The sequence below is a fragment of the Canis lupus genome, chromosome X (genome assembly GCF_048164855.1).
Source record: "Canis lupus baileyi chromosome X, mCanLup2.hap1, whole genome shotgun sequence".
Lineage (NCBI taxonomy): Eukaryota > Metazoa > Chordata > Mammalia > Carnivora > Canidae > Canis > Canis lupus.
In genome coordinates this window covers 44,796,019-44,823,069 of record NC_132876.1, presented here as the reverse complement: position 1 = coordinate 44,823,069, position 27,051 = coordinate 44,796,019, and the positions used below count along the sequence as shown (strand labels likewise).

Here is a 27,051-nt window from a genome sequence, read left to right as displayed (position 1 = left end):
GGGGAAAGGGGAACTGGATAGCTCAAGGGTCTAGCTAATGTCATCTGATCTCATTTGCCTTGAGGCTTTTTTGAATTTGGCTCCTCTTCACACAGCCTCAAAATATGCACTGGCCTTCAGTCATTGACAAGTGGGCTCTGGAGTCAGAGGGCCTAAGTTGGAAGCCAGCCTCCTCCAATTTCTAGCTGTGAAGCTTTAGAAAAGTTACTTCATCTCTCTGTGCCTCAATTTCCTTGCCAAAGAAATGGAGATAATTAAAAACCTGGAAGAATAGTCAACAAAATTAAATGAGATAGTATATAGAAAACACTTAGTCCAGAACAAATGGCAAGCATTCAATACATTTTAGCTATTAAAAAATACTAACAATCAAAAGTTACAAAGCTCTCAGGGCCTTAAGATTAACAGAATGGATTGGAGGAGAAAGAGCTGTAATAAATATGGGGCCTATGGATCGTGTTGTTAGCTAAATTATTTCTGGGTAAAACGCAACCTGACAAGTTCCTAGACCCTGAATGGACTATGTCTGCTTTTATGCAGTTTGAGGTCAAGAAAGAAAGGAGAAAAAAAATAACATTTTGAAAGGGGAAGGGGAAGTGATGGTTATAGAGTCAGGAGAAACGAAGACCTGGAGTTGGAAAACAAGTGCCCTATTTCAAGGTTCCTCTCAAGGTTAAGCCTCCTGCTTAGGGGCCACCTATTTGCTTTCTGGTCTGTTAACTAGGCTGACCTTACCCAAGCTGGCCACAAAAATCCCTATAATGCTGGCCTACAAGGCAAAGTTTCCATGCTCTTCCATGCCTCATTTTTCCTTGAAAATAATAATAGCTTAAAAAATATATAGGTTCTCTGTCATGTTCTGGTCAAACACCTAGATTCAGCGCCCCCCTAAATGGAGGTCCTGCCCTGAGATGTGGCTAATCCCTATGGAGTCTTGAAGCTGCTAGCCTCCCAAGGAGCCTTGCAACTAGAGATCCCAATGATGTGGCCTGGATTCTTTTGCCTGGTCTGGACTTGTCTCTTTAGACAGGCTAAAACAGTCTCTGCCATCAGGGGCCATGGGGCATTTCCCCACTCCCTACCATCAGCAAACCACGTTGTGAAGAAAGAAAGAAAAAAGTCTTAACTTATGAACACTTCTTCCCTTTAGCAAGGATTTTCTTCAGAGCTCCTTTAAATGTCACATTTCTTAACTCCGTATTTGATTACTGAAAAGTAGATATGTATACAAAAGTGGAACTTTCTATTAACTAGCTCACCTGCCCATCTGTAGCCATAAATTGCTGCTTTTGGGCTCATATTTAGCAACAACTAAAATAGTTTTTCTAATCACCCAGGAATTCTTAAACTGTGTTTTAGAAGGGCAAGATTTTGTACAGTGTAGTTGTAAGATTTGGATTCTTGGAAAATGCAATTTCTGTATGGTTCACATCATATTTGAATTAACATGAAAATTCGATCCAGAACACCCGAGTTTCTTTTGGGGGGTTAGCTGGTTTTCTCCGCACCCATTAACAGAGAATTTATTTAGGGAAAGCCAGTTCCTCAGACAGGCTGTGGCCATTACAGAGCTCACTGAGGCTCAGAGGTTAAGGGATATAAAGAGGTCAAACTCGGAACTTGAAAAAGACACGAAAGAAACAAAATCCACCAATATAAAAGAATAATGACAAAAGTTAGAAGTGTGTGTCAAAATGGTGCGTTTCAGGTCGGTAGGAAGACTTATTCATGTAAATCTTCCTAAAGGAGGTAGAAATTTCTTAATTAAAAAAGAAACAGGAAACAAACCCCCCACATTACTGTTCCAACCCCAGAGTGCCGGTGCGCAAACGCAGTCTGTAAACTCCAGGGAAAGTAAGCAGCTCCGGGACATTTTTCTAAAGTGCTCTTTGCAGTGCAAGAGCTTAGAATGCGGTTAGTTTTACGCACCGAATCCTTTTCCCATAAACTCTTCAAGAGGCGCCTTGCTTCTTAAGGCTAAATCCCGTTGTCAGATTCTTTTAAAACGTATGTCAGATCCCCTGCGCGTTGTGGGGAAAACGGAGGCGAAGAGCCTGGGCGCCCAGAAACATTTTGCAACGAATGAGCGAATGAATGAAACCCGGCCGGAGTGCTGGAGATTGGGAAATTCGCAGGAACTTTCTGTGTGCTCTTTGAATGCAGCAAACTGCAAACCTAGGAACCGGATTAGCTGGGGCTTCACTCAATCGGTCTCTCTTAACTCCCAGCACCTGTGAACAGGTGCGGTTCTGACTGAGCAGCCCTGGCCTGGTACCAACTAGCTCGGGGCAAGAAAGATGTGGCCCGCCTCGAGGGGACTTCGCAGCGGCCGCGTCCATGCCGCACTGCCTTCATCCAGTGGCTTCAAAGGCTGGACTGTGGTAGCCCTGGGGCGCACTTGGTGCTCTCTCCCCAACCGCACAGGGGTTGCCTATATCGGATCCCTAACCCAGTGTCAAGTCATTTCCTTTTCTAACTTGATGGGTGTTTGAATAAACGAAGCAATAAACTCAGAGGAGCCGAAAGAGAAAAAAAGACAACTAGAAAAGTCACAAGTGTTTCAGGGAGAGATGAGGGCGCGGGCTGTTTGGATTGTGGCAGAGCTGTGAGGCCCAGACTGGGAGCGGCGCGGAGCAGGACCGGTTTTCCGGGGCTGGCAGCTGCCTCGAAAAAGTTTCCTGTGGAACACTAGCCAGCGGGGGCGGGGGCGGCGGGGGCGGCGGGCCCAGCGGTGGATGTGGGAGGGGGCGTGCAGGCGGGGGAGGCCGCGAGGGGCAGTCTCCGAAACCGTTATAGTCCTTCAGCACCTCCCTCGGCCAGTGGCCCCCCCAGCCCGCCTCCCCGCCGCGCGGCTGCCCACCTGGCGACGTGACGCTGCACCAATCCTCTTCGAGCTGCTCCCGGGGGGCCCCCTCCTTGTACCGCCCCCCTCCCCATCCTGAAAGAGGCGCACCCTGCCGGGACGGACACTGCGCTGTCGCCGGTGGAGCACCCCTCTGAACTTCTTGGTCTCAAAGACTGACGCTCAGGCTCCTCTCTCGCCTTAGCCAAACTTGCTTTCCCGCCTCTCAAACTCCGACTTCACTCCACTCCTCTTTTCCCTCCACTTTCCCCTCCTCTACCTCCCAAGCCACAAGCCCCTGTCCCCTATTCCTTTCCCCGTCTCTCCCTCCTCCTCTCCCTTTTCAACTTCTTGTCCGATTCCACCTCAGACTTCCCGAGCGTTCCTAACTCAGTCGCCCGCTTTTGATCGGCTCGAAGCCATGGCGGGACCTGGGGGTTGGAGGGACAAGGAAGTCACGGATCTGGGCCACTTGCCGGTGAGTAGAGGACGCATCGCCTCCGAAGTGCTCTCTTCTGCAGATTCTGAGCACTGGGGTAGGAGACGGACATCCGCAAGCTGGGTTAGGACAGGACTTTGACGGGGCCGCGGGTGCGGGAAAGGACCCCGGGACCGGGCTTGCGGAAAAGGCGCGCCCCCCCTCCACCACCACCACCCAGGCGCCCGGGGCCGTGCCAAACTCACGAAAAGGCAAAGGGACAGAGTTGGGGTAGAGAGAAGAGGTGGCAGTGGGGTGGTGCGGGCCCTAAACTATGGGGCAATTTCTAAATGTGGCCCGTTTTGTCTAGCGGTGCTCTGGTACCTGTTCTTGGCGGGGGCTCGAGGAGAGACCAAAGAGCACGACGACGCGTGGTTTCCCAAGAGCGCTCTGCCCTGCCACCCCGCCGCCCTGTCGTTTGCTTCTTTTGCCAAAGGAGATGCCCACTCGCGGAGTGGCCTTTACCTCAGAGTGACAACAGGCTAGAAAAATTAAAGCGTTGCAGTCTCACTTCTCTCACTTTGTAATGGCGCTCTCTAAAACCTTATTCTGCCAGGGCACTGTTCCCGGATTTAGCACTGCAGGAGCGAAAACATTCGACGCCGCTCCAGGAAGAAGTGAATTCTGCATACCTCAATTTAAAAAAGAAAATATTGCGCTCACTAACTGACCAGATTTAGCTTTTTTCTCATGGTTTTCGTTTGTAGATTCTCCTTTTGCCGAATGGCCAGCTTTCTTCCAGAATTATAATTAATTGGTGAGCTATTATCGCTGTCGTTATTAGTAGACTTATTATTTTAGCAGTGCCGTCTATTTCATTGGTATCTGGTTTCTGGCAGATATTGGATCCCACCCAACTCTGTCCTTTAAGTTCCCTTTTTAGATTGGCATTTCACTTGCACCCTCTCTTGAATGCAAAGGGCCCCTAGACTCTCGGAAAGGGAATAAGCATGCACCGTGAGGGAATGATCACCAGGCAACTGTAGTTCAGGGCAGTGGCCTGCTTGCTTTGGGAAAAGCTAAATATTAACCTTGAGGTTATACGACTATTCAAAGTCGCGGTGCTTTAATTTTATACATATTTGGCATCTAAAGATCGTATTCTTCATGATGGCAGACACCTGTCCCTATCAAAAATGGGGCATTCCTCGAACCTCATCTATATGATTTCACACTAGAATGGTGTGGAGGAAGAAGTGATTCACGTGAATAACATTTTAACAAATTGTTCTCAGCCTTAAAAAAAAGGAACCTCAATATTGCCATGTTGAATTACATATATTGGCATTGTTAGTGATACAACTTTATGAAATAAATTTATAAAATATTTAAAAGCTGAATCTTTTATTCACCTTGCCTACGTCAGATTTCTGGGATGTGGAGGCCTCAATTGGTGGTTTCCTTTCCGAATAGAATCTCCTTATTTTGACTTGATTTAGTCTCAAGTAAAAGTGTAAGACCAATGAATAAAATGTTACCCTCCTCCAATAATCTCTTTGTAGGTTGGAGAAAAGAGAAAGGAAGCAAAGAAGGGCAAATATGTGGAACCACAAATAAGCAAACTGAAATAACCCTTTTTCCCCCTAAAAATGACTAAAGAGAGGAATAGTAAAGACCTTATAGAAATGATAGAGCAGGGAATTCCAAACCAAGGGGGAAAATGTTTTATTGCCACAAAAAGGGGGGGGGGGTGGGAATGGCACAGACTAAGTGACCCGGTCATGGCCCTGGGACATAAGAACTTGGTGAGAGCTGAGGAGATAAGGGAAAAAGCTGCAATCTTTACATTGCAGTTCAGTGGTATATTAGTTTTCTGGGGTCTGGTGGGAGTGTGGAGGGGAGAAAGATGAGGTTGGTTTTTAATGTAGGAATAAGGAGAAAACAAAACTTCATGAAACTCTCATAAAGTCCTCAGCTTTGAACAATTTCTGAATTTCCATTATGCAGGGTCTCAAAGTGGAGGTCTTCACCATTAGCAAACTATGCATATTTGAGCAAATTATGCCCAATTCTCCCCTCTCCCCAAACACCCAGATATAAACCCTAAGATATCTCGAAGACTATTACTCCCTTTAGCATCCCTTACCGTCAAATTTTGAGATGCAAAAAGTTCACATTGCTTTGGTCACTGACATATATTTATGATTGAGATTTCTTTGCATTTGACTTATTTCCTGAGTTTCTGAAGAAGTCAAAGTAAATGAAGAGGTCAAAAGACATCGAAGCTAGCTGTTTGGAAGTTTGCATTTTGATGCATAGATGATAAAGCAAAGAAACCTGCTTATTATGGTGAGATCTCTTATGATTATTATCCTAAATATAATAAGCAAGAGTGAAAGCTGGGGAAATAGCAGGGGAGGAAAATTGTTTAACTGTTTGTTTTTTTTTTTTTTTTTGCATAATGCCCCTAAAGTCAGAGACATAAAATAAGAAAGCCAACATAGTAACCAGGGAATGACAAGTCAGCTATATTTAATTAATAGATTGCTGTAATGTTTTTCTGATTTCTATTGAATAAATACTTCCTATAGGTGACAAAAAGGAAAGTACAGAGATTTGTGGCTTGTACTTCCTTTTTGAAAAGACAATTGCAAAGCCTTATGTCTTTATGTATATCTCTGTGTGTGTATGCACACACACATGTGTATATATTATTTTCACCTTGTCTTCTAGCAATTCATGGGTGGGTGTGTGTGTCTTTCTCTCTCTCTCTGTATATATATATATATATACTAATTTTTTCTCCTAGTATGCCTATGTCACTCAATCCTTGGGACTGGAAACTATTTCTTCATCTCCAAATCTGGCATGTCTTTCACTATGATAGTCCCTTTTGCCTTCTGTGCCCAGTATGGTAATGACATTCCTCATGGCTGTGGCCTTGGTATTTGACACTGCCATGTGTAGTCCTAATCTATATTGGGGTCAGGATTAGACAGGGCTGGGGGACAGTAGTGGCAGAGGTGATCTGAAATAGCACATGATCCAAAAACTATATTTGAATTACATTAGGTTTATATTTAAATATAACTGTCAGCTCTCCCAGTATTCCACCATCCAGACTAAGCCTGCTTTCCACACTCAGTCATGAGAACCTTTCCACTTTACCAAGTACCTTAGCCTCCTGCTTTGAAGCAGTTTTACCTTCTAGTCCACAAGTATTGAAACTTTCAGCATGTCTTCCATTATGTATTTCAAGCATCATCTTAGTATTACATTGTATTTCAATCTATTTCTCAGCCTTTTCCCCCAAATTTCTAGAGCAGTGGGTTTTATATTAGTGCACAAGAATCATTTCGCGATCCTGGGATCTATCCTCAGAAATTCTGATTTCATAATTCCATGATAGTGACTAGGAATGTGTATTTTATTTTATTCAGAATTTTTTTTATTCTTAAGTAATCTCTACACCCAACGTGGGGCTTGAACTTAGAGCCCCAAGATTGAGAGTTACATGCTGCTCCAACTGAGCCAGACAGGCACCCCCAAGTAATCTGTATTTTAAACAAGATTTCCCAAATGATTCTCAAGTAAGGAGACTCTTTATGGTCCATAGGTTGAGAAACACTTGTCTTGAGGAAGAGATTTTCCTTTCTAAATTTTCCACTTGAAATGTGAAGCCCATTCTCCCAACTATCTCTGAAACTCACTCTCTCACTTAATGTGTTCTATATGTCATTTTCAAGTTTTCTTTTCATAAATTTTTCATAAAATCTCTATTTCTAATATTTAAAACAAAATAAGAAATGCTTCTACTGTTCCTTCTAGGTACCTTGCAGTCTTTTCCCTTCCTTTAGCTGTCTGACTAATGGCTTCAGTTCCCTAGTTCTCTTTCTTTACTGCCCTAAATCTGAAATTTATTGCTCTCCGTATTGACCATTTATCAGTTCCCTTTTGTTCCTAATTTCTGCTATATTTGATTCTGTTGATCAGCCTCTGCTTTTGAGTCTCCTCCATGACCAGTAAACACTGCCTTCTAGTGGTTCTTTTTCTTCCTGTTACCCTCACCCCCTATCCTTAATAAAATTGTCCATCAAGATGCTCATTATTTCCCCCTCTCCTTGAATTCATGAGATGGAAACAAATCCTAAAAATTGTGGGTTTCAGGGAACAACCAGACAAAGATGTTTAAATTGCAGGAGATATTTTATAGATCCAGAGTATATCATGAAGTATAAAGTGTTTGCCTGGCATTTTATGTTTCAAAAATGTCTTGAGACTTAGAATTTTCTAAATTTCTTTCAAGAAAACCTTTCACAAATTAGGGTCTCTTATTTACTAACCGTTTTTTAACCAAACAGATCACCAAAGCATATGAAACTGCCAAATAATTTCCGAATTATTGTAGCAGTCATAGCTATAAAGACCTTTCCTTTGCTGGTTTTCCTATCTCAGAGTGACAGGGCAGAGGAGAGGGACCAAGTGATTATGGAGACCCTTCTTACATGGACTTTTTAATTTCACAGATACAAAAAAAAAAAAAAAGGTTCCGGTTCCTTTTCAATATCTCCTTCCTTGGGAGCCCAGAATAAACTTTCTCTATCATTCAGTGGAAAATGTGATATAAGAAATTGAGTAATATTACCTTACTAATAATTAGCGCAGTTCTACTCCCCACTTTTTTCCCAGTTTGACAGTCATTTAATCTTGAAAGATTCTAGTGTGGATATTGGGAGCAAAAATATTGCATAAAAACTGAGGAAGAAAGTGCTCTTAGTATAGTGAATACTAAGTTGAGCTGTCTTTAAGGACAGAAGAAATTTTTTAATGACATTCTTTTTTAAAATGTGACCATGAGGAGAATTAGGATGTTTTGGTCATTTATGAACAGGAAAAACGTTTCCAAACAACATGAATGCAGACAAAATTAGGCCTCCAAGAATTCTATGGGTATTTTATTATCCCTGTCCATTTCTTTGGTGGATTTTGTTGTTGTTGTTGTTTGGTTGTTGTTGTTGTTGTTGTTGTTTTTAGTAATTAGATATCTGAGTTCAAATATAAGTAAGGTATTATGTTTTGAAGGTGGAAAAAAAGGCTTAAAGACATTTAGGACTTTTGTGCTCAAAGATTCAGAAATAGTTGTTCAGGTAATATAGTAATTCCCTAATATGTGGTATTTTTTTCAGCTAAAATTTAGCCTTAATTATAACAAAGAATAGCTTACCAATAGGAATCAGCTAACATATTTGATTCTTTTGACAGATGGCTAGAAGTTGTTCCTCCAGAATTAAAAATGTCTAGTATAAATCCCTTAATAATATCCTTCAAATAAATATGCTAAAGTGATAAAGTTTTTAAGCCAAACCTTAGCAACTTCTTTGTTGGCTAACTTTTCACCCATAATTTTTTCAATGAGTTATAGTAACAATGATATGCTTACTATCAAGGCCACTATAGTAATCTATTTTTACTTCTGTTAAATTCTCAAAATTATTATTTTAAATAACTTTTATGTTTTCATTGGGAGTATGTTCCCTGAACTATTTGATTATAATAATAGACTGCATTTTGTGACATTGATTTTTATGATGACTTTAAGGAAGTAGGCTGCTGTTTTCTCTAACGGTGGTCGTATCAAATCCAATTGGGATTTTAAAACATTTGAATCTGATTTTTTTTCCTATAGATTTTGAAAGCTAGGAAATTACCTAATACAAAACCTTCATTTTATATGTGTGAAAACTAAGTCCCAGAAAGAGTAAATGACTTATCCAGAGTCATATAGTTAATTAATGGCAGAGCTGGAGCTAAACCTCCAGCTTCCTCTGTCCAGTTGAATACTTATTGACTGAAGTAATCCCAGACCTGTGTCATTTTCCTGTGACAGTTTTGTCAGATCACACAAATACTGAGACCATTTTAAGAAGTCTATAATTTTATTCATATACATTGCATATCCTCAATAGTGTTTCTGTTTAGCTCACATTTGTCACAGTGATAAAAATGTTTTCAAATAAGGTTAAACAAAGTTTATGTTTATAAAATGTGCTTTCTATATAAGGCATGTGAATCTCTAAGGATGCACTAATGAGCCTAGCACTTTGTGTATAAACTGGCATCTACTCATACCTCATTTTGGTTTTGCTAATATAGCAAAATAAGCTGCTAGACTAAAACAATTAAGTAGTGATAAAATTCAAGAAACCTTGTTTTGTGGTGAACAAGCAAGGGATATCCATAGTAAAGGTTAGGAGGCAATGTTTAAGAATGAATTTGGAAATCTTAGGAATCTGTCCATAAATACGTTTATTTTGTCTTCTATGATGCCGTTCTCAGGCCTAAGACAGAAAATATCATTGGGAAAATTGTGCCATGAAAAGGTATTCAGCTGATGCAAAAATTAACTTAAAATAAATTTAAAAATCCTCCAACTGTCTAGTAAAAAAAAAAAACTGCACTTGTTTAATGCCATGCTCTTGCTTTGTTATTTACATATGTTTCTTAATTTTTAAAGAAAATTTGATTTTATTGACATTCTGATTTGAGGCACCATACATATTCTTTTGGGGGGCACTAAAGATATATGTATTTCTTTATTTTATTGAAGTATAATTAGCATACAATGTTATGTTAGTTTCAGGTATACAATATGGATTCAACAATCTTATATATTACTCAGTGCTCATCACAATAAGTTACTCTTAATCCCCTTCCTCTACTTTACCGACACCCCCCACACCACCCCTCTGATAACCATCAGTTTGTTCTCTATTTAAGTCTGTTTTGTTGTTTGCTTCTTTTTTTGTTGTTCATTTTTGTTTCTTAAGTTCTACATATGAGTGATATATGGTATTTGTTTTTCTCTATCTGATTTATTTCATTTAGCATGATATTCTCTGGGTCCATCCATGTTATTGCAAATGGCAAGATCTCATTTTCGTCATGGCTGGATAATATGCTATTGTACCACATCTTCTGTTATTCATATTTAGAGGTGATATCCTTTCTCAAGAATTACTATTATGTAAATAAACTGTCCAGATTTTGTACCTAATATCTACTCATCATTGCTGTATGCTAAACTTTCTGCCTGTCTGGTTAGTACTCAAAAAATTAATATTAAAAGTATATCAATTGCAAGTAGATAAATTTCCTTTTTTTAAGATTTTATTTATTTATTTATTTATTATTTATTTATTTATTTATTTATTTATTTATTTATGAGAGACACAGAGAGAGAGAGAGGCAAAGACACAGGCAGAGGGAGAAGCAGGCTTCATGCAGGGAGCCTGATGTGGGATTCGATCCCATGACTCCAAGATCACGCCCTGGGCCAAAGGCAGGCGCTAAACCGCTGAGCCACTCAGGGATCCCCGATAAATTTATTTCTATTTTAAGAATTGTTCTAATTGTATTATGAATATGTGTCAACTAGACATAATTGTATTCATTTTACAGGTTTGTGATAATTTGTTATACAACTGCTTAATATTCGTGTCATTGTTTCTTTTCCATAAATGACTATACTCTGCCCAGGAAAATTGTGACGTTTAATCTTTTGGTAAATGACACCAGGTTCCTCCCATGGAAATTCTAAGGAAGCAAGGCACTATGGAAATACCATTTTAGGTAGTTAAATGCTTGCCTATTTTTCCAAGAAGATTGACAGTTTTTGTTCTACATTTTTCTAGGATCCAACTGGAATATTCTCATTGGATAAAACCATTGGCCTTGGTACTTATGGCAGGATCTATTTGGTAAGTAGAGTTAGAGTATGCATTGGTTCTTCATTTTTCTACTAACAACAATGATTGCAAGTGAAAACCCTACACTGCAGAGCAAATAATGACAAAAGCATTTTACTTTGAGAGATGAATCAAATTAAGATAGCTCAATGATATCTGTGAGAATTATTACAAAAGAAATAGATTAGGAATCTGTAGTGAACCAACACTCCAAACATAAGATCTAAAAATTATTAGCAGAAAATGAATAAAATCATCAACAGAAAATGGAATTAATTCAAATAAGATGTACCCAAATAAAAATATCATTCATTTTATGTTATACATTCATACCATTCAAATTTCATTCAAATTTAAAATGAACATTACAAAAATCAACATTTCCACAATATTCTACATCATACTGTGTGCATGTGTGTGCACATGTGTGTGACAGAGTTAGCCAAATAATATAACTCTGTATTTATTTAATGATTATTTATTAAACAAAATATGTTCCGAACACTGTCATCATCTCTGGAGGTAAAGTGATGACCAAAACAGATGATCCCTGCTCTTCCAGGGCTTATGGTCTAGAAATATGTAAGTGATTAAATGTGTGTATGTGTGTGGGAATGATTGGGAGAGGCACATATATTATACATGTAAGCACACAAATAACTATATTTGCAGTTGTAATATATCCCTGGTGTGGTTATTGAGGATGATGCTGATGCATTCTAGGTAAAGCAGAGAAACTGTTAAGGGCTGACTTGGACATGGGGTTACTTTTAATGTCCCTGTCACCTTGATCACCTTCCTCTACTCTTTAATACAGGGATTAGACATTTTCTCAATCTTTTATGAGGTTCTGTACAAATGCAGTGTTCCTTTACCCCAAGCCTATCCCTCAAAAACCAAATATCTGTCCTTAATCTGATCCTTACTGTAGACTGACCACAGGTCCTCTACATATGGGTTGAATAGAGGTGTCCTGGTATAGGTCCAGTGGAAGGGGCTTCTCTCTAGTTCAGAGAAGGTTGCCTTCTGCTTGCCAAGCCTTGTACCTTTAGGTTACATCTGCATAGAAGGGGATTTAAAAAAAATCATATACCCAAGTTGGGGTACGGGAGATCTTTAAAATCTGCACAAAAGTACTTATATTGTCAAAGCTGAGTAGTAAACATAGCATTGGGAAGGTTCCTTAAAGCAGAAAGAACCTGTGAGTGTGTAGGGAACAGAGATAATTCCAGTATTCATGATAAACTTTTTAAAAATCATTTTGATTTTACCTTTTAACAGAATCAATAAGCTATAGACAGTGATGTAATATAAACACAAATATATTGTTTATGTTACCTCACTTGTATCTCAAACTGAATGATTAGTTAACAATTGTGTGATCTAGGTGAATTTTGCCACCACATACATAGATACCTACACCTATATACTTAGTTCTTCTTCCTTCTTTGTGGTATGTGTATTTACAATCTCTGTAACTCCATACCCACTTTAATTCCTGAGGGTTATATACATGTGTGTATGTTTGTGTGTGTGTGTGTGTCTGTTTATTTGAAGGAATACAGCTCTCTCCACCACCAGGTTTTAGTAATAAAAACATCAGTCATATGAGTTAAAAAGCAAAGGTAAGTTTAGATAAGACAAAAGGATGGTTTCTCATCATCAGTCATCAGAACTGTGATGCCATAAAAAGAAGAAAAGGCAAGAAGATAAAAGGTGAGTTCTGCATGGTACTTCTCTTTTTTTTAACTAGGGTTTGTTGAGGTATAGTTTACAATTGGTAAAATTTGCCATTTTAAGTATGAAATTCTATGAGTTTGGACTACTCATGTAGTCATTTAGTCATGTAACTATCACCAGAATCAACATTTTTCCAACATACATCTTAAAAATACACAGTATACCTTCAAGTAATATTCTTCAAGTAATATTTCACTGTGTGGTGTCCCAGCGTGTGTAAAATGGTTATAGTTGTTATTTATTTTGCCTTTATGTGTGATATAAATCCATAACACTCCTACTTTGTTCCCTGTACTCAATACTATTACTTTTTATTTAATTATCTTTTAGAGCAATTAAAAAGAAGAAAAAATACTTTTTAAAGATTTTATTTATTTATTCATGAGAGACACAGAGACAGAAGCAGGCTCCATGCAGGGAGCCTGATGCAGGACTCGATCCTGGGTCTCCAGGATCAGGCCCTGGACTGAAGGAGGCACTAAGCTGCTGAGCCACCGGCACAAAGCCGCAGACGCCCAAGAAAAAACATTTTTATTCATTTGAGCCATTTCTGGAATTTTCATTTCTTTGGGCATATCCAAGTTTCTATGCTTCTAAAGCCTGAAGAATTTTCTGTGATGTTTCTTGTAGTGCAGGGCTCCTGGTAATGAATTCTGTCTTGATTTGTATGATTTGTATGAAAATCCCTCATTTCATCTTCATTTTTAAAATACATTTACACTAAATATAGAATTTTATATTGATGGTTTATTTTTCTTTCCACACTTTGAAGATACTACTCTATTGTCTTCTGGCTCACATAGTTTTTGAAGTCTCTTGTCATTCCCATCTTTGTCCCTTTGTATTTTTCTTCTCACAGGTTTTAGGACTTTTCTCTTTAAATTTGTTTTTTTTTTTTTGAGTTCAAATATGAGATGTCTAAGGCTTTTTGTGTGTATGTGTGTCTGTGTTTGGTGGGCTATTTATCATCCTTGGGGTTCTCTGAACTTCTTGGATATGTATTTTGACATATTTTATTTTGGGGGGGCAGTTTTTGACCTTTATCTCTTCAATTTTTTTTTTTGCTTTGTTCTCTTCTCGTAGTGGGAAACCAAATTTATATTTGATAGGCCATTTGATATTAACTCACAGCTCTTGGATGCTCTATTTTGTCTCTTATGTGTGTGTTGCGTATATATGTTCATATGTTTATTTGCTTTTATTCTCTTTTCTCTTTGTGTTTCACTTTGGATCCATTTTTTCGTATCTTCAGTTTTACTGATTCCTTTCTCAGCTTTTTGGAGCCAACTGATGAGACTGTCAAGGGCATTTTTTAGCTCTTTTACAGTTTTTCATTTCTAGCATTTTCACTTGACTATTTTTATAGTTAACATCTTTGCTGAAATCTCCATTTGTTCATGCATGTTTTCCATATGTTTCACTAAAACATATGAATTATAGTCATGTTAAATTTTGTCTCATACTTTGGATATCCAAGTCATTTCTAAGGCTGGTTACATTGATTGCTTTGTCTCTTGAGAGTTAGATTTTTTTTCTTTTTTGCTTATCTGTTTCTCAGAATCTTTCTTTTTTTTTTTGAATGCCAGACATTGCTTATAGAACAGTAGAGATTGAAGTAAATAGTATTTACACCTTGAAATGGGCATACTTGTCCTGCTAGGTCATTAATATAGGAGGTTGAGTCAATCTAATAAAATGAGCTATGTTTGGATTATATTGTTGCTATGGTTATCCCAGTTAATCACCAGCATCAAGTTCTTCTGTTACAATGTGCTTAGCATGGTTGGTGGGGTTCTCCATATTCCTGCTCTACCCTCAGATTTAGAACCTTCCCTGTGCATCTGTGCCTCAAAGAGATTTTCTCTTCATGCTCCTGAGTCTCCCTAATGATATGCTGGTATTGCTTCTTATTAAGTTAGCTCCTTAGCCTGGGACAGGGAAGAGTTCTCTGTTTTCTTTCTGGTGTGGGACAGGAAGTTCTCTGTTTTCTTGATTCAACCTCAACCTTAGGCAGATCCTGTGCCTCTGGGTCATGGAAGTGGGACTTTCTTAGTTATTCTTTCCCTCTGCTAGTTGTAGGATTCTTCTTAATTCCTGCCCCTCACCAGAAGTAGAGGACTTATTTATTATTATTATTATTATTATTATTATTATTATTATTATTATTTGCATTTCCCCAGCTGCAGTAGATCATCATCTATACCCTGAGGGGAATAGTTTGCTGCCTTTCCCTTAAAGTTTAGGGCTGCTATTCCTTAAGGAGAAAGGAATTGGACATGGTTTCATGCTTTTCCTACTGTAAAGGTTTCTGCTCTCTACTAGGTCAGTACCGTGAATCTATGGAGAAAAGCCTGTGCATGTGTATAAATTCCTCTTATATCTATGGCTCCCAAGGGTATTGTACTCTCATGATAGCCCATACTTGGCCTTTAGCAGTTCATTAAAATTTAGCTGAAGTCTTTATACTATCTTCTATGATGACCTTGCCTTTCCCCTGCAGCCACAAGTTAGCCTGTGCTCATGTTCCATCTCTCCTTGCAGATACTTATCTTTCTTCAGACATCAGACTAGTTGATTGTCTTGAGGCTTCTCTCTGGGTTTAATAAAAGTTATGATTTTGTAGATTATTCAGCTTTTTCTTGTTGCCAGCGTAGGGATGGCACTCTTTCCAGCTTTCCACATTCTTATCAGAAGCCAGAAGTCCATGTCAATTCCTTTACCTGAATCTTCATGAAGCATCTACCATTTGCTAGATCCTGTACACATTTGTAATTCCTAAGAATTTTATATGTGCCTATTCAGATCCAGAGATAGAGAATACTTTCCACCATCAGATCTTCAAGGCAGAAACCTCTGTATTACAGAAGGTAGATGATTGCAGATGCTTTACTCACATTAGACGTATCTTCCTTTGTCACTCATTGATGTGACCTCTTTTTTTCTACCTGAAATTAATTTCCTTATGTATAATGTCTTGGGATGGTGTTACTGTAGATCAATACCTCCTTCATGGAAAACAATCTTGAGTATGTATAAAATGCCTTTATAAAAGCATTATTTATATTTTATTAAGCATACATAGTATGGGTTTTATAGTATAATAATACCATTTTTAGAAATCTATGAAAAACACCGAAAATGTAGAAAATGGATGAAGATTTATTTTAGCAGAAAGCTAGAATATTGTGGTGAAAAGAGGGCCTCTTTTGGAACCAGGCAGACCTGATTCAGTACTTACTTGGACATTAATTAGCTGTGACCTTGAACAAGTCACTTAACCTCTAAGTATACATTTCCTTCTTTATAAAATATAACTAATAATACTTACATGATTTGATAAGTTTTATTTTTTATTTATTTATTTGATAAGCTTTAAAAACAATGTATTACTGTTGCTATTATTTGTAAAAGACAAATTCAGAAAAATCCTAAATAGTAAAAAATAAGATGAAGTAAATACCTACTCAGTCAATGTAATTGCTCTGAAAAGCAATGTTTATGAAGCTATCTAGTACAATAGAACTATATTTAATATGTTAAGCAAAGTATTCCATATTATTATATGTATACCCCGATTATGGTAATGTTAAGAATTATGCAGTGATAAAGGGTAAATTAAATGTTTAGAATTACATTATTATGTAATTTCCCATTCCATAGTTTTTCTAATCTATATTTCTAATGTTTGTAATGTTATATTATTTAGGTAGAGTACATGCATATTTGTGGATATAAATTAAATATATACATGCATATGTATGTATTAGTACCAAATTCTGTAAAAATACCCCATACAACAAAATGGAAGCATGATACCATTCAAAATTAATGTCAGAGTGACTCATAGAATCCTTTGCTTTTTCAGTGCTGCCAACCACATCCCCTGCTGGTGTTTGTTTTGGTTAAGGTCTCTCCAATGTCTTCCAGCTTGTTTCCAAGGCCCTGTTCTCTGGCAGGTTTCCAGCTGTCTGCTGAGGTCTGTGCACATTGAAATGAAGGCTGAGTTGCACACTTCACATTGTAATCCTTTTACTTTCCTGCCTTTTCTTCTAATTAGATGCCTATCTTTCTACTCTCTCCCACTCCTGCCAGTACAAATCTCGCTTAAAATTGTGGATTTTATTTTTCTTCTTTTTTCAGGAGAAAGTACTGTTCTTCTTCCCCCAAGTAGAGTCATAAATGTAGTTTCCTTTTCACCTTTAGCTGCTAGTCTCTTTCATAGCTTAAGAGTTGTCACTCGAAGTAAAGGAATATTTAGAATTTTCACAGGTGAGGACATATTAGTAAAAAGAAAGTAGGTTGGAACTTGTTTTTTAAAGGTACTATTAGAAAAATAAACAATTTCCCAAAAAACAATGTACACAGAGAGACCATAGTTATTTTATGAAATATTAAGGAGACCAAGACCCTTTAGGGTAGTGTAGTGGGTGACACTATACATGTAACTTGATTTTTCTGGGCTAACTTCCTCAACTGTAAAAATAAATGTGTTAAACAAGGTAATCTCCAGGGTTTCATACAGCTCTCTGAAAGTACACCTAGCAGAGTGCCTAGAACTCAAAAAAAATTAAACTATTCTTATTCTTACTGTTATCAGCATACTTGTAATTGTCTTACATCCCCTTCACCATCTTGCAAAATCGAAGTTGTTTATTGGTTGTTAGGTAAGTAGTTCCTCATTTCACCAAATAAAATTATTGTCATCACGTTTTTCTATTCTTTCCTCTACCACTTGATACAAAGACCTCATATTATAGCTCAGTAATTACTGTAATACCCAATGCAAATATAAAACTGGGTAGGGCACCAGGGTGGCTCAGTGGTTGAGCATCTGCCTTTGGCTCGAGTTGTGATCCTGGGGTCCTGGGATCAAGTCCCACAGCAGGCTCCCTATAGGGAGCCTATCCCTCTGCCTATGTATCTACCTCTGTGTGTGTGTGTGTCTCTCTCATGAATAAATAAATAAAATATTTTAAAAATAAAAGATAAAACTGGGTAGCAGATGTATTGGGAAGGTTGGGTATTTCACTATATGTTAGTTAACTAATGTTTCATTCATCAGAATACTGGTAGGGTAAGACAAATAACTGAATCTTCAAAATGAACCATTTCTCCTTGTCCTTCATGAAGTCTTGACTGTACCCTTAATCTCAATCATCTATTTCCTTGTTGCCATTTGAAAGTGGTGAGGGAGAAAAGGCAGTAGGAAAAGGTTTAAGGCAACCATTTTTACAAAAGGCAACCATTTCAAGCAAAGGAAAAATTTTCCTGAAATAGGGTAAACCTCTATAATTGGGTTTAAAGCTTAATTGTCACATGTGCCTGACACCTAATTGTATTGAAATTAATGCTAGTAGAAGGAAGAGACTGCTCCAAATAACTTATTGTTCTAACACTTAAAAAAATATGCTCTGGACATAAGTAAGCATTTATCCATGAGAGATAGTAGAGGAGTCAGCAGATTAAGTCACATAGGAAAGTGTGGCATTGCAATCACAAGGAAATTCCTGACTTGCTTGCACTCTGGAAATACACTGTTGAATATGTAAATTTCGTTTCAAAACTCTGTCAAATGTATCACTCTCAGATTTTTTTTTTAATCATTGCTTGACACATTGCTTTTACTTGGAAATCTCACCAGATAGGTGAGATTTAGGTTTATTAATTACATTTTCTGGATTTGAAGTTGGAGCAGGGAATGGGAACAGAAAGGCAGGAAAGAAATGTCCTCAAAGTTGATGACATACAATTTATGATATTTTAAATTAAGTTTCAGAAACATGGTGCTGACATTTGGGTTGCCTAGCCACTAGGCCTATTGGATAGGGGTTTGAGTATTTTTCCTTTTAGGCTGAAATTATACTGTTTATTTGCCTACCAAATGTCTAGCACTGTGAATGCTTTCTTTTTAGGTAGGAAAGTTTCCTCACATCCTTGCCATTTTTGCAAATATAGCTCAATTAAGTCAGCCAACAAATATTGCTTGAGAGCCCATAAAGTGCATAACACTGTACATTTTATTATACATTGCAAGCCTCAGAAGCAGGAGCTGAAGCTGAAGCTGACTTGAGAGTAAAGGATTGCTAGGTTGTGGTTCCTTCCTAGTGGAGTATCATAAGTCCAGAAACCTCTTGGTTCTGCCTTTTTCTTGTGGCATTGCGTCCTTGTGATAATTTGTGTGCCTTAAAAGTGGGAATTGACTTTTTTTTTTACTTTTTTTAACTAACCTTCTTGCTGCTCTACATAGGAAATATTAAATTTATCCCTTAAATAAAAACATTGCTTTGAATGTTTAAAATTTTCCATAATAAATAAAAAAATATTCATCAAGTGCCTACTATGTCCAAGCACTCTGTTATTCACTAGGTGTTAGTTGGAATTATCAGAAAACATTTGAGGGGTTGCTCTTATTGATTTGGTTTTAGTGGACATAAGGAAGGAGATTATTTTCCCTATAATTGTGGCCTCTACATATGAGGAGGGAATGATATGTAACAGGAAGGAAAGGGAGTGGTAGGGTGAGATTGGGCAAAAGCAGGGAGGAAATAGGGATGTCAATTTGTTTTGTTTTGTTTTTCCCCCCTGAATGTAGAAAGTATAATGAAGCTTCTACTTGAACTCAGAAACAAGTTTTTTCTTCAGTAAGAGAACTGAGGTTGAATATTTACAATGAGGGTGAAAAGAACTAATATAGGCTAAGTAGATTGAAACTCAGGGTGAAAAAAAAAAACTCAGGGTGAGACTCAGGGTACCAAATTAGTGCAAGGTACTAAGGCTTAAAGGCCTTGGGAAAAAAATGGAATATTTCTATCTTGATCATGACATCTCTCCATAACCTAGGTTCTGAATTGTAGGTTTGTCTTTTCCTTTTTGTGTTATACCAGAATATATACTTCTGCCTCCTGATAAATCTTGAGGAGGAGAAGCAGTAGCATGATAGGACCAAAAGGTGAAAGTAAATGTTATATGTGGGATTTGTGCTCTTAGGAGGCCACAATTTTTTTTCACAACTACTGTAATCTGTTTAATAAATTCATAGATATACATGGAGAGAAATTCAAATCCTATTGTGGTAATGTAAAAAAATTATGATCTCATATCATTGATTTCTAATTAAGTTGATTTTATGAAGTTGTTCTAGGGATAGAAAAGACAAATTCAAATGTATGGAGATAAATATGTATTTCTAAACAAGGTCCAAGACTAGTAAATTATAGCATGGTGTCTTTGGTCAATCAGATAAAAGCATCCCAATTATAAAAATTTTTATAAAATAGAAGTATAAATCTCTGTGGGAGGGAATAATACAGTTACTTAAAAGTGGATATACAAAATTACACAATTGATGCTTAGTTTATACACTTAAAGCTCCCTTTACTATATCAGTCCTAGGAAAATTTATGTAGACAAGGTTTTATAAACCATTTTTTAGGGATGCCTGGGTAGTTCAGTGGTTGAGCATTTGCCTTTGGCTTGGGGCGTGATCCCGGGGTCCCAGGATCGAGTCCCACATTGGGCTTCCTGCATGGAGCCTGCTTCTCCCTCTGCCTGTGTCTGTGCCCCCCGCCTCTGTCTCTCATGAAAAAATAAATTAAATCTTTAAAAAATGTTTTTTTAAAGGTTTTATTTATTTATTTCAGGGAGAGAGGGCAAGACCATGAGTGAGAGAGGTAGAGGAAGAAGGAGATACAATCTTAAGCAAACTCCATGCTAAGCGCACAGCACCATGAAGGGCTCAATCTCATGACACTGAGATCATGACCTGAGCTGCCTGAGCTGTGGAGCCCCACACAGGGCTCTATCTCACGACCCTGGGATCGCAACCTGAGCGGAAACCAAGAGTCAGACACTTAACCAACTGCGCCAACCAGGTGCCCTATATAAATCATTTTAAAGAGAGATGGGTGTGAGTGAGAGCAGTGCTAGAAACATTAATGTACTCTGTGTCTAATACACTGAAACTTCAGTTCTGTTTTATTTTGCATATACATATATTTTTATACATGTAAACGTATTTACACAAATAAATGTATTGCATATATGCTATATCTTTGTGTGTATATATAAATTATATAGAATATAAATTATGTATAGATAAATAGATAGGATTGTGGTCAGATTCTCAGTGAATTCAGTAAGGTGGCTAAAGAATCAAGAGTTCTTGCTTTCCTTGATCTTCTAGTAGCTGAGCACTAAAAACTAGTTAGGTCTCCACTATATTTTATGAAACAGCTAGCTAGGTCTCCACTATATTTTATGAAACAGACACTTTAGAAAATAGCATTTAGGCAGTTCTAATTCTTGAATAAGAAAGAGTCCTAACTTGGTTTTAGGAATTTCCAACATCCTACCATATTTGTGTATTTGTGTCTGAGGTAGTTTTGTGTGATGCTAGAAATGAAGGTGTCATGGTAGCTCTCTGAAGGTGTTAAAGAAACAGTGGAACCTCTTACATTTTTATGTTGCTGGGGTTATACTGAAGGCAGGTTCTTACAAAGAGGCCTGTGAGCAAAATTGTGCTAAAATATAAAAAAATATCAGAATATATAAGTAGCTTTTTAACCTGCAGTCTTATTTTTCCCTGCTCAGATACACTCAGGTTATAACAAATTCCTCTTCCATCAGAGCATGGAGAGAGAGAGGAAAAATGAGGTATCAATTGTGTGTCATTTCAGTTGGAGAAGTTGGAGAAATAATGATATAGAGGTGGTTTATGTATAATTTGTGTTGGAAAAATAGGAAAGCTCCTTTTAGGTATGTCATTTATAGGCAGAGTCCCTTTATAAATAGGGAAAGGAGGTTGGATTATTCAGGGTTCCCCGAGGGAAAAGAAGATTGATTATATTCTAAGCACTGCCAGTAACATTTTGGATAAATCATTAACTCTGAAGAGAAACAAAACAAAACAAAACATAAACACCACCATATTCAAAAAGGACAAGTTTAAGAGTTCCCATAGAAGGATAGTTTTTCTTGGTTCTGAGAAAAAAAATTAAATAAAATTAGTTGGTATACAAATTGGATGAGGAATAAAGAAGACAGGGAATGAAGTGTTAGTCACTTTAGAGATGATGAGCTTTATATCCTCAAAGTGAGTAACAATTTTTTTTAATTTATTTTTTATTGGTGTTCAATTTACTAACATACAGAATAACCCCCAGTGCCCGTCACCCATTCACTCCCACCCCCCGCCCTCCTCCCCTTCTACCACCCCTAGTTCGTTTCCCAGAGTTAGCAGTCTTTACGTTCTGTCTCCCTTTCTGATATTTCCCACACATTTCTTCTCCCTTCCCTTATATTCCCTTTCACTATTATTTATATTCCCCAAATGAATGAGAACATATAATGTTTGTCCTTCTCCGACTGACTTACTTAACTGAATTACAATTATATTGTTCTTGGTGCTTAATTTGCATTCTATTGTTTATATTTCATAAGAGGTTTATGACATGGGCACCATTATTATCATCATCTTCCCATCTCATAAATAAGGAAACTGAGGATCCAAGCACTTGAGTTCCTGAGCAAGTTCACAAAGCAAGTAAAGCTGCAAAGTCAGGAGTCAAACATAATGTGCCTGGCTCTTAGGTTTGTGCTTTTACCTCTACTATCTTATATTCAGCTCCACATATACAAGCCAGAGTCAAAAACCATTCAACTAGATCAGCTGGTTGAAAAAAATATCTGCCCAAGTATAGACGTATGCAGGAACCTTGTGAACTGAGGTCAGTTATGAAGATTGTTCATGATGCATCCCTTAGCCTATTTGTTTCCTTCATGACAAGCACTAAGACACACTGAAGTCTGAGGAAATTTTTCTGGGATTTCGAATTTCAGAAGTGGACAGGAACAAATCAGATGGGCTTTGAAGGACACTTGAAGCTCATGACTAAATTCCTACTCAGATTATTGAAAGCCCTAGGAAGGCAGAGATTGCTTGCAATTGCTTCTTTACTCTTTTCTAATGAGCCAGAGGCCTGTCTCCAGGGCCACTGGCTTCATGACTCAATTTCTGCTCCTACTGGAAGTCCCAGAGAAGAGGGAGACAACAAAGGATAATTGAAAGTTAGTGCCTCTCAAAGAAGAAACAGAACCTCAGCATCTCCTTTGTGGATGATTGGTTTCTAATTGGTAGGGATATTAAAAATTAACATATTTTAAAGGTTTTGTGTATTTTCTAACAAATGCATTTCAAAGAACATAGATAAAAACTAGATAGATACATAGATATAATTTAGGGTAGGAACATGGGTGAAAATTATATATAGATTTATAAATTATATTATTTATTATGTTTATATATAATATGTAAACTCTATGATAATTTATGTATATAATTTAGGTTACCTTTGTATGTTCCCTAAGAATAGAATTTCTCCCAGTCTAGGCTGGAATAAATTACATGTAGGGGCTAAATGGCTATAGCTTGAAAGGTTAGAGGCTGGGAGAAGAAGAGATTGAGCAGGTGGATGGAGGCAGATTTAGCATTGAGATGAGGCAATGCATATGCCAGGTGTGCTGTGTAAGTAAAATTTTCCATATATTGTCCCATCAAATGGGCATACAAGTTTCAACAGAACTTACATCTTGAGCTTTCCTGTGGTTAACCTCTACAAGAATTTTGCAAGCTTCCAAGTTCCTCCTACCTTGTCACAAAATAAAGTGTTGTAATGATAGTAGAAAACCAGCTACAAGTCCTGGAGTGAATGCTTAAGAATTTATTAGTCTTTGAAACCAGTTTGCAAATTTCTTCAGGGGATAACTGGGACATTTTAATTTAGGCTGTATCTCCAGAGTACCTACTAAATTGCCGTGCACAGAGTAAGCACAAGGGCATCAGGGATATAGGACAAACAAAACTTTTCAGTTTAGATGTAAGTATTGCCTATACTAATTTTCTTCATTTATTATCAGTGTTGTCATTATACAAGTAGATATTATGAAAAAATTAGATGTCTCCAGAAAATCTCTTTTAATCACCTATGTAATTTCTTTGGAACTAGCAGAACACATATGAATGCTTGGCATAATTTCTTGTGGGACTAAAAAGATGTGTACAAAAGTGACCCTCTCCCAAATGACATATTTTAACAGGCACTCTCTGCAGATGTGCCTTGATAGAAAGAATTGACTAATGACACCCTGCTAAGCCAATGCTGGAGACAGGTTGGCCTTTCAAAATTATACCACCTAAGTTACTTTCTACCCTGACTATAAAAAAAGGTGGCACTGTGTAGAGATAAATATTTCCAAAGGATGGAAATATTAGCCTTACTTTTTTTTATTACTTTCTGCTGAATGAGTCATTTAGGAAGTTTGAAAGAGTATATTTTTTCTCAGGGTACTGTAGTTTGCTGTAGTGTTGTTGGCATGGCCAAGTATAAGGACTGTTTCAAGAGAGCCTCATACCTTCAGGAAGATGTCTAGAACATGTGCAAATATTTCCTGACTTGGAAGATTGGCAGCCATTAGAAAGAAAAACACATAAATAAGAGTCTACAAATGTCCTTGCTTCTCTTAGCCTTCTACCCACGCTTGCCAGTTGCTGTAATGGGTTTTTTAACTACCTTAAATTTTAGTAAATTTCAAAAAAAAATGCCCCATAATGTTAAACTCTAAAAGTTTCAGTAATATAGATTTTGCAGGTTATATACACACACACACTCTCTCACACACACACACACCCATAAATACATACATACATATATACATACATATGCATACACACACATACACACACACACTGATCAACTCATCTCGGTTTGTTGGGTACTTTTCTAGTCCTGTGTCCTAGGAAACTTCCATCAGTCTAGGACATTATACATATATGCTTGCTTTATGTCTTTTAACACTTGAGCAACATATTATAATGAGTAAGAGTTAGTTGTATCTTCTCACTGCACTAAGGATGGAACTAATAGATGTGACTAGAAAGGTGCAAACTAATTTAAGAGAAGCAGAAAACAGAAAGATATATCATATTTATAGGGGGCATTGTCTGTGTTCACTCCAGTCAGGACAAAGTGAAAATTGGTTTGACTAATTTGTTCACCACCACCAAACCCCCTCCAAAAATATAAAGGCAGAATTAATTGACTGGTTATTTGAAAGAAATTACCAAAATGTTTATGATCCTATTGAGGCTGAGTTGTAAAGCCTTCTTTACACTATAAAGATAAGGAGAACTTGTATTTTTTTAAGTAGGCAAAGATCTGCCTCTCTATAGCAACTGGTATATATGATTATGTGCTCTCAACTCCTTTATAAATACTTACTTCTTTTGAGTTCTGTTGGTGCTGTGAATTACCTTGCCATTTACCCAAACTTTATATATCATTATGCACGTGGTAGAGAATTATAGTGCCCTTAAGGTAACAGAGATTCAGTGCCTAAGGAAGTATCTCAGGTTTATATAGAAGCAAAAGCCTTTTGAGTCTTTAAAGATGCAATTTATCCCCCATTTGCATTAAAATCTGCAGAAGGAGACATGGATCCAAACAACTTCACTTGGCCCCAGTCAAACTTTTCATTCTAGAAAGGCTATAAGGGCAAGGCTTTTTAAATGTTCCCTATAGTAGCATTCTGCTGAATCAAATTTTGATAATTCGGTATTTTGTGGTTTTCTTTATTTAATTCTTATATTCCAGGGCACTTCATAATCAGGTAGGTGAATAGGGGAAATGGAAAGAAGAATGGGAGAGAAATAGAAAGGTAAAAAAAAAAAAGAAATAGAAAGGTAAGAGAGACCTTAAAACTAGGGTTGCCAGATTGCACAAATAAAAATACAAGATGCCCAGTTAAATTTGAGTTTTGACAAAGAACACATTTTTGTATGTGTTGGTGTGTCCCAAAAGTATTTACTTATACTAAAAAAATTACTTGTTTATTTGAAATTCAAATTTAACTGCACTTGTCCTGTACTTTAATCTTACAACTCTAGAACCAACTTTATGGGTCACAGATCTGCTACTCTCCAATCCTGTGTTAAGAAATAAGAGGAAGATTGTCTCTCCTAACTGATGTGGTATGGCAGAGAATGCCAGTTCATCCTATCTAAGAAGTTGTCAAAGGGTGGGGAGGAGGTGATCTTCTAGGCTTAAAACAGCTACCACTCCTGCCTGCTTCTGGCAAATGTTTGGTGCTGCTTTCAAAGCTCTATAGTAAAACTGCTTTGCTGGTACTTGTAGCAGCCACTGAGTTCAAGTGAGTAATTCTCTCCTTACTGAGGGGCAGAGTAGGGGAAAGGGGAGTTTTCTTTTTCACAGGCCAAGAAGATCATTTTGCCTGCTCAGTCCCCTGGACTAGAGAAGAAAATCAAGATCACTTTTTTTTTCTTACTCTAAAAGTGGAAGGGCTCTGGGCTGCTGACTTGATTAGTCACTCTCCAGTTTTATCATGCCTAATATGGGTCCAAGAACCTAGTGTGATTGCAATCAATAGCAATCAATGATTTTTTTGTTTTGCTTTGTTTTTTGGTGAAAGACCTTATGTTCTTCTGTTTCACAGGCCAGGCTATCATTGGCTACAATCTACAATCTACTCCTCACAGAAAGACATTTGCATTATTTAGAGCCCTGTTACATGTGGTCCATTTCCTTTGTGAGTTGTGAGTTAAATCATTCATTTGGCCTGTGGTAATGGGAGGTTTACCTTAAGGAAGGATATATGGTGCATGACTGATTTACAGTGCAAAATAGAGGCAGACTGCCACTGGAACTGTTTAAATCCAGCCATCATATCAGTCTGCTCCTAATTCCCTTAGGATGGCTCAGAGAATGTACCATCTATTATCTCCCTTTTATAAATAATGTTTCCTCAAGAACAACTGATAATCTCCAGGGATTAATGCTTCTGTAAATTTTGTGAAGATCTCCCAAAAAGCAGCAATATACTGAATGCCTCCAGTTGATATGTCATCGTTAGTTATACCCTCTCTGAATTTGCCAAGAGTCCCAGTAGAGAGGGAAATAGAGCCTGAAACAATGTCATTATCTTCCAGCTTTCTCAGGGACTCTATTTTCTGGAACTTCTACCATTATCAACTTTTTCTAGAGCTTCAGGAAAAAGTAGTTCCTAAATAAGAAGTGGAGAAAGCCATACATTATAAAATAGAGATACAAAATAAGTCATTAATTCTAGCCAATAACAATTCAAATTAATATTAAGAGTTTACTATATACCGGACTCCATTCTGTATTCTTTACAGGCATTAATTCTTTTTTTTTTTTTTTTTTTTTTTTATTGGTGTTCAATTTACTAACATACAGAATAACCCCCAGTGCCCGTCACCCATTCACTCCCACCCC

General features: G+C 37.5%; 1 protein-coding gene across 2 annotated transcripts in view; it reads left to right on the top strand.

The window, feature by feature from the left end:
* Nucleotides 1–2,868: 2,868 nt before the first annotated feature.
* Nucleotides 2,869–27,051, top strand: part of NRK (Nik related kinase) — a 146,413-nt gene continuing 122,230 nt past the window's right edge. For both annotated transcript variants that reach the window (XM_072815665.1, XM_072815663.1), the window contains exons 1-2: nucleotides 2,869–3,320; nucleotides 10,952–11,017. In XM_072815665.1, the coding sequence (XP_072671766.1) occupies nucleotides 3,264–3,320; nucleotides 10,952–11,017 (123 nt within the window). In that variant the 5' untranslated portion in view covers nucleotides 2,869–3,263. The remainder of the gene's footprint in view (nucleotides 3,321–10,951; nucleotides 11,018–27,051) is intronic.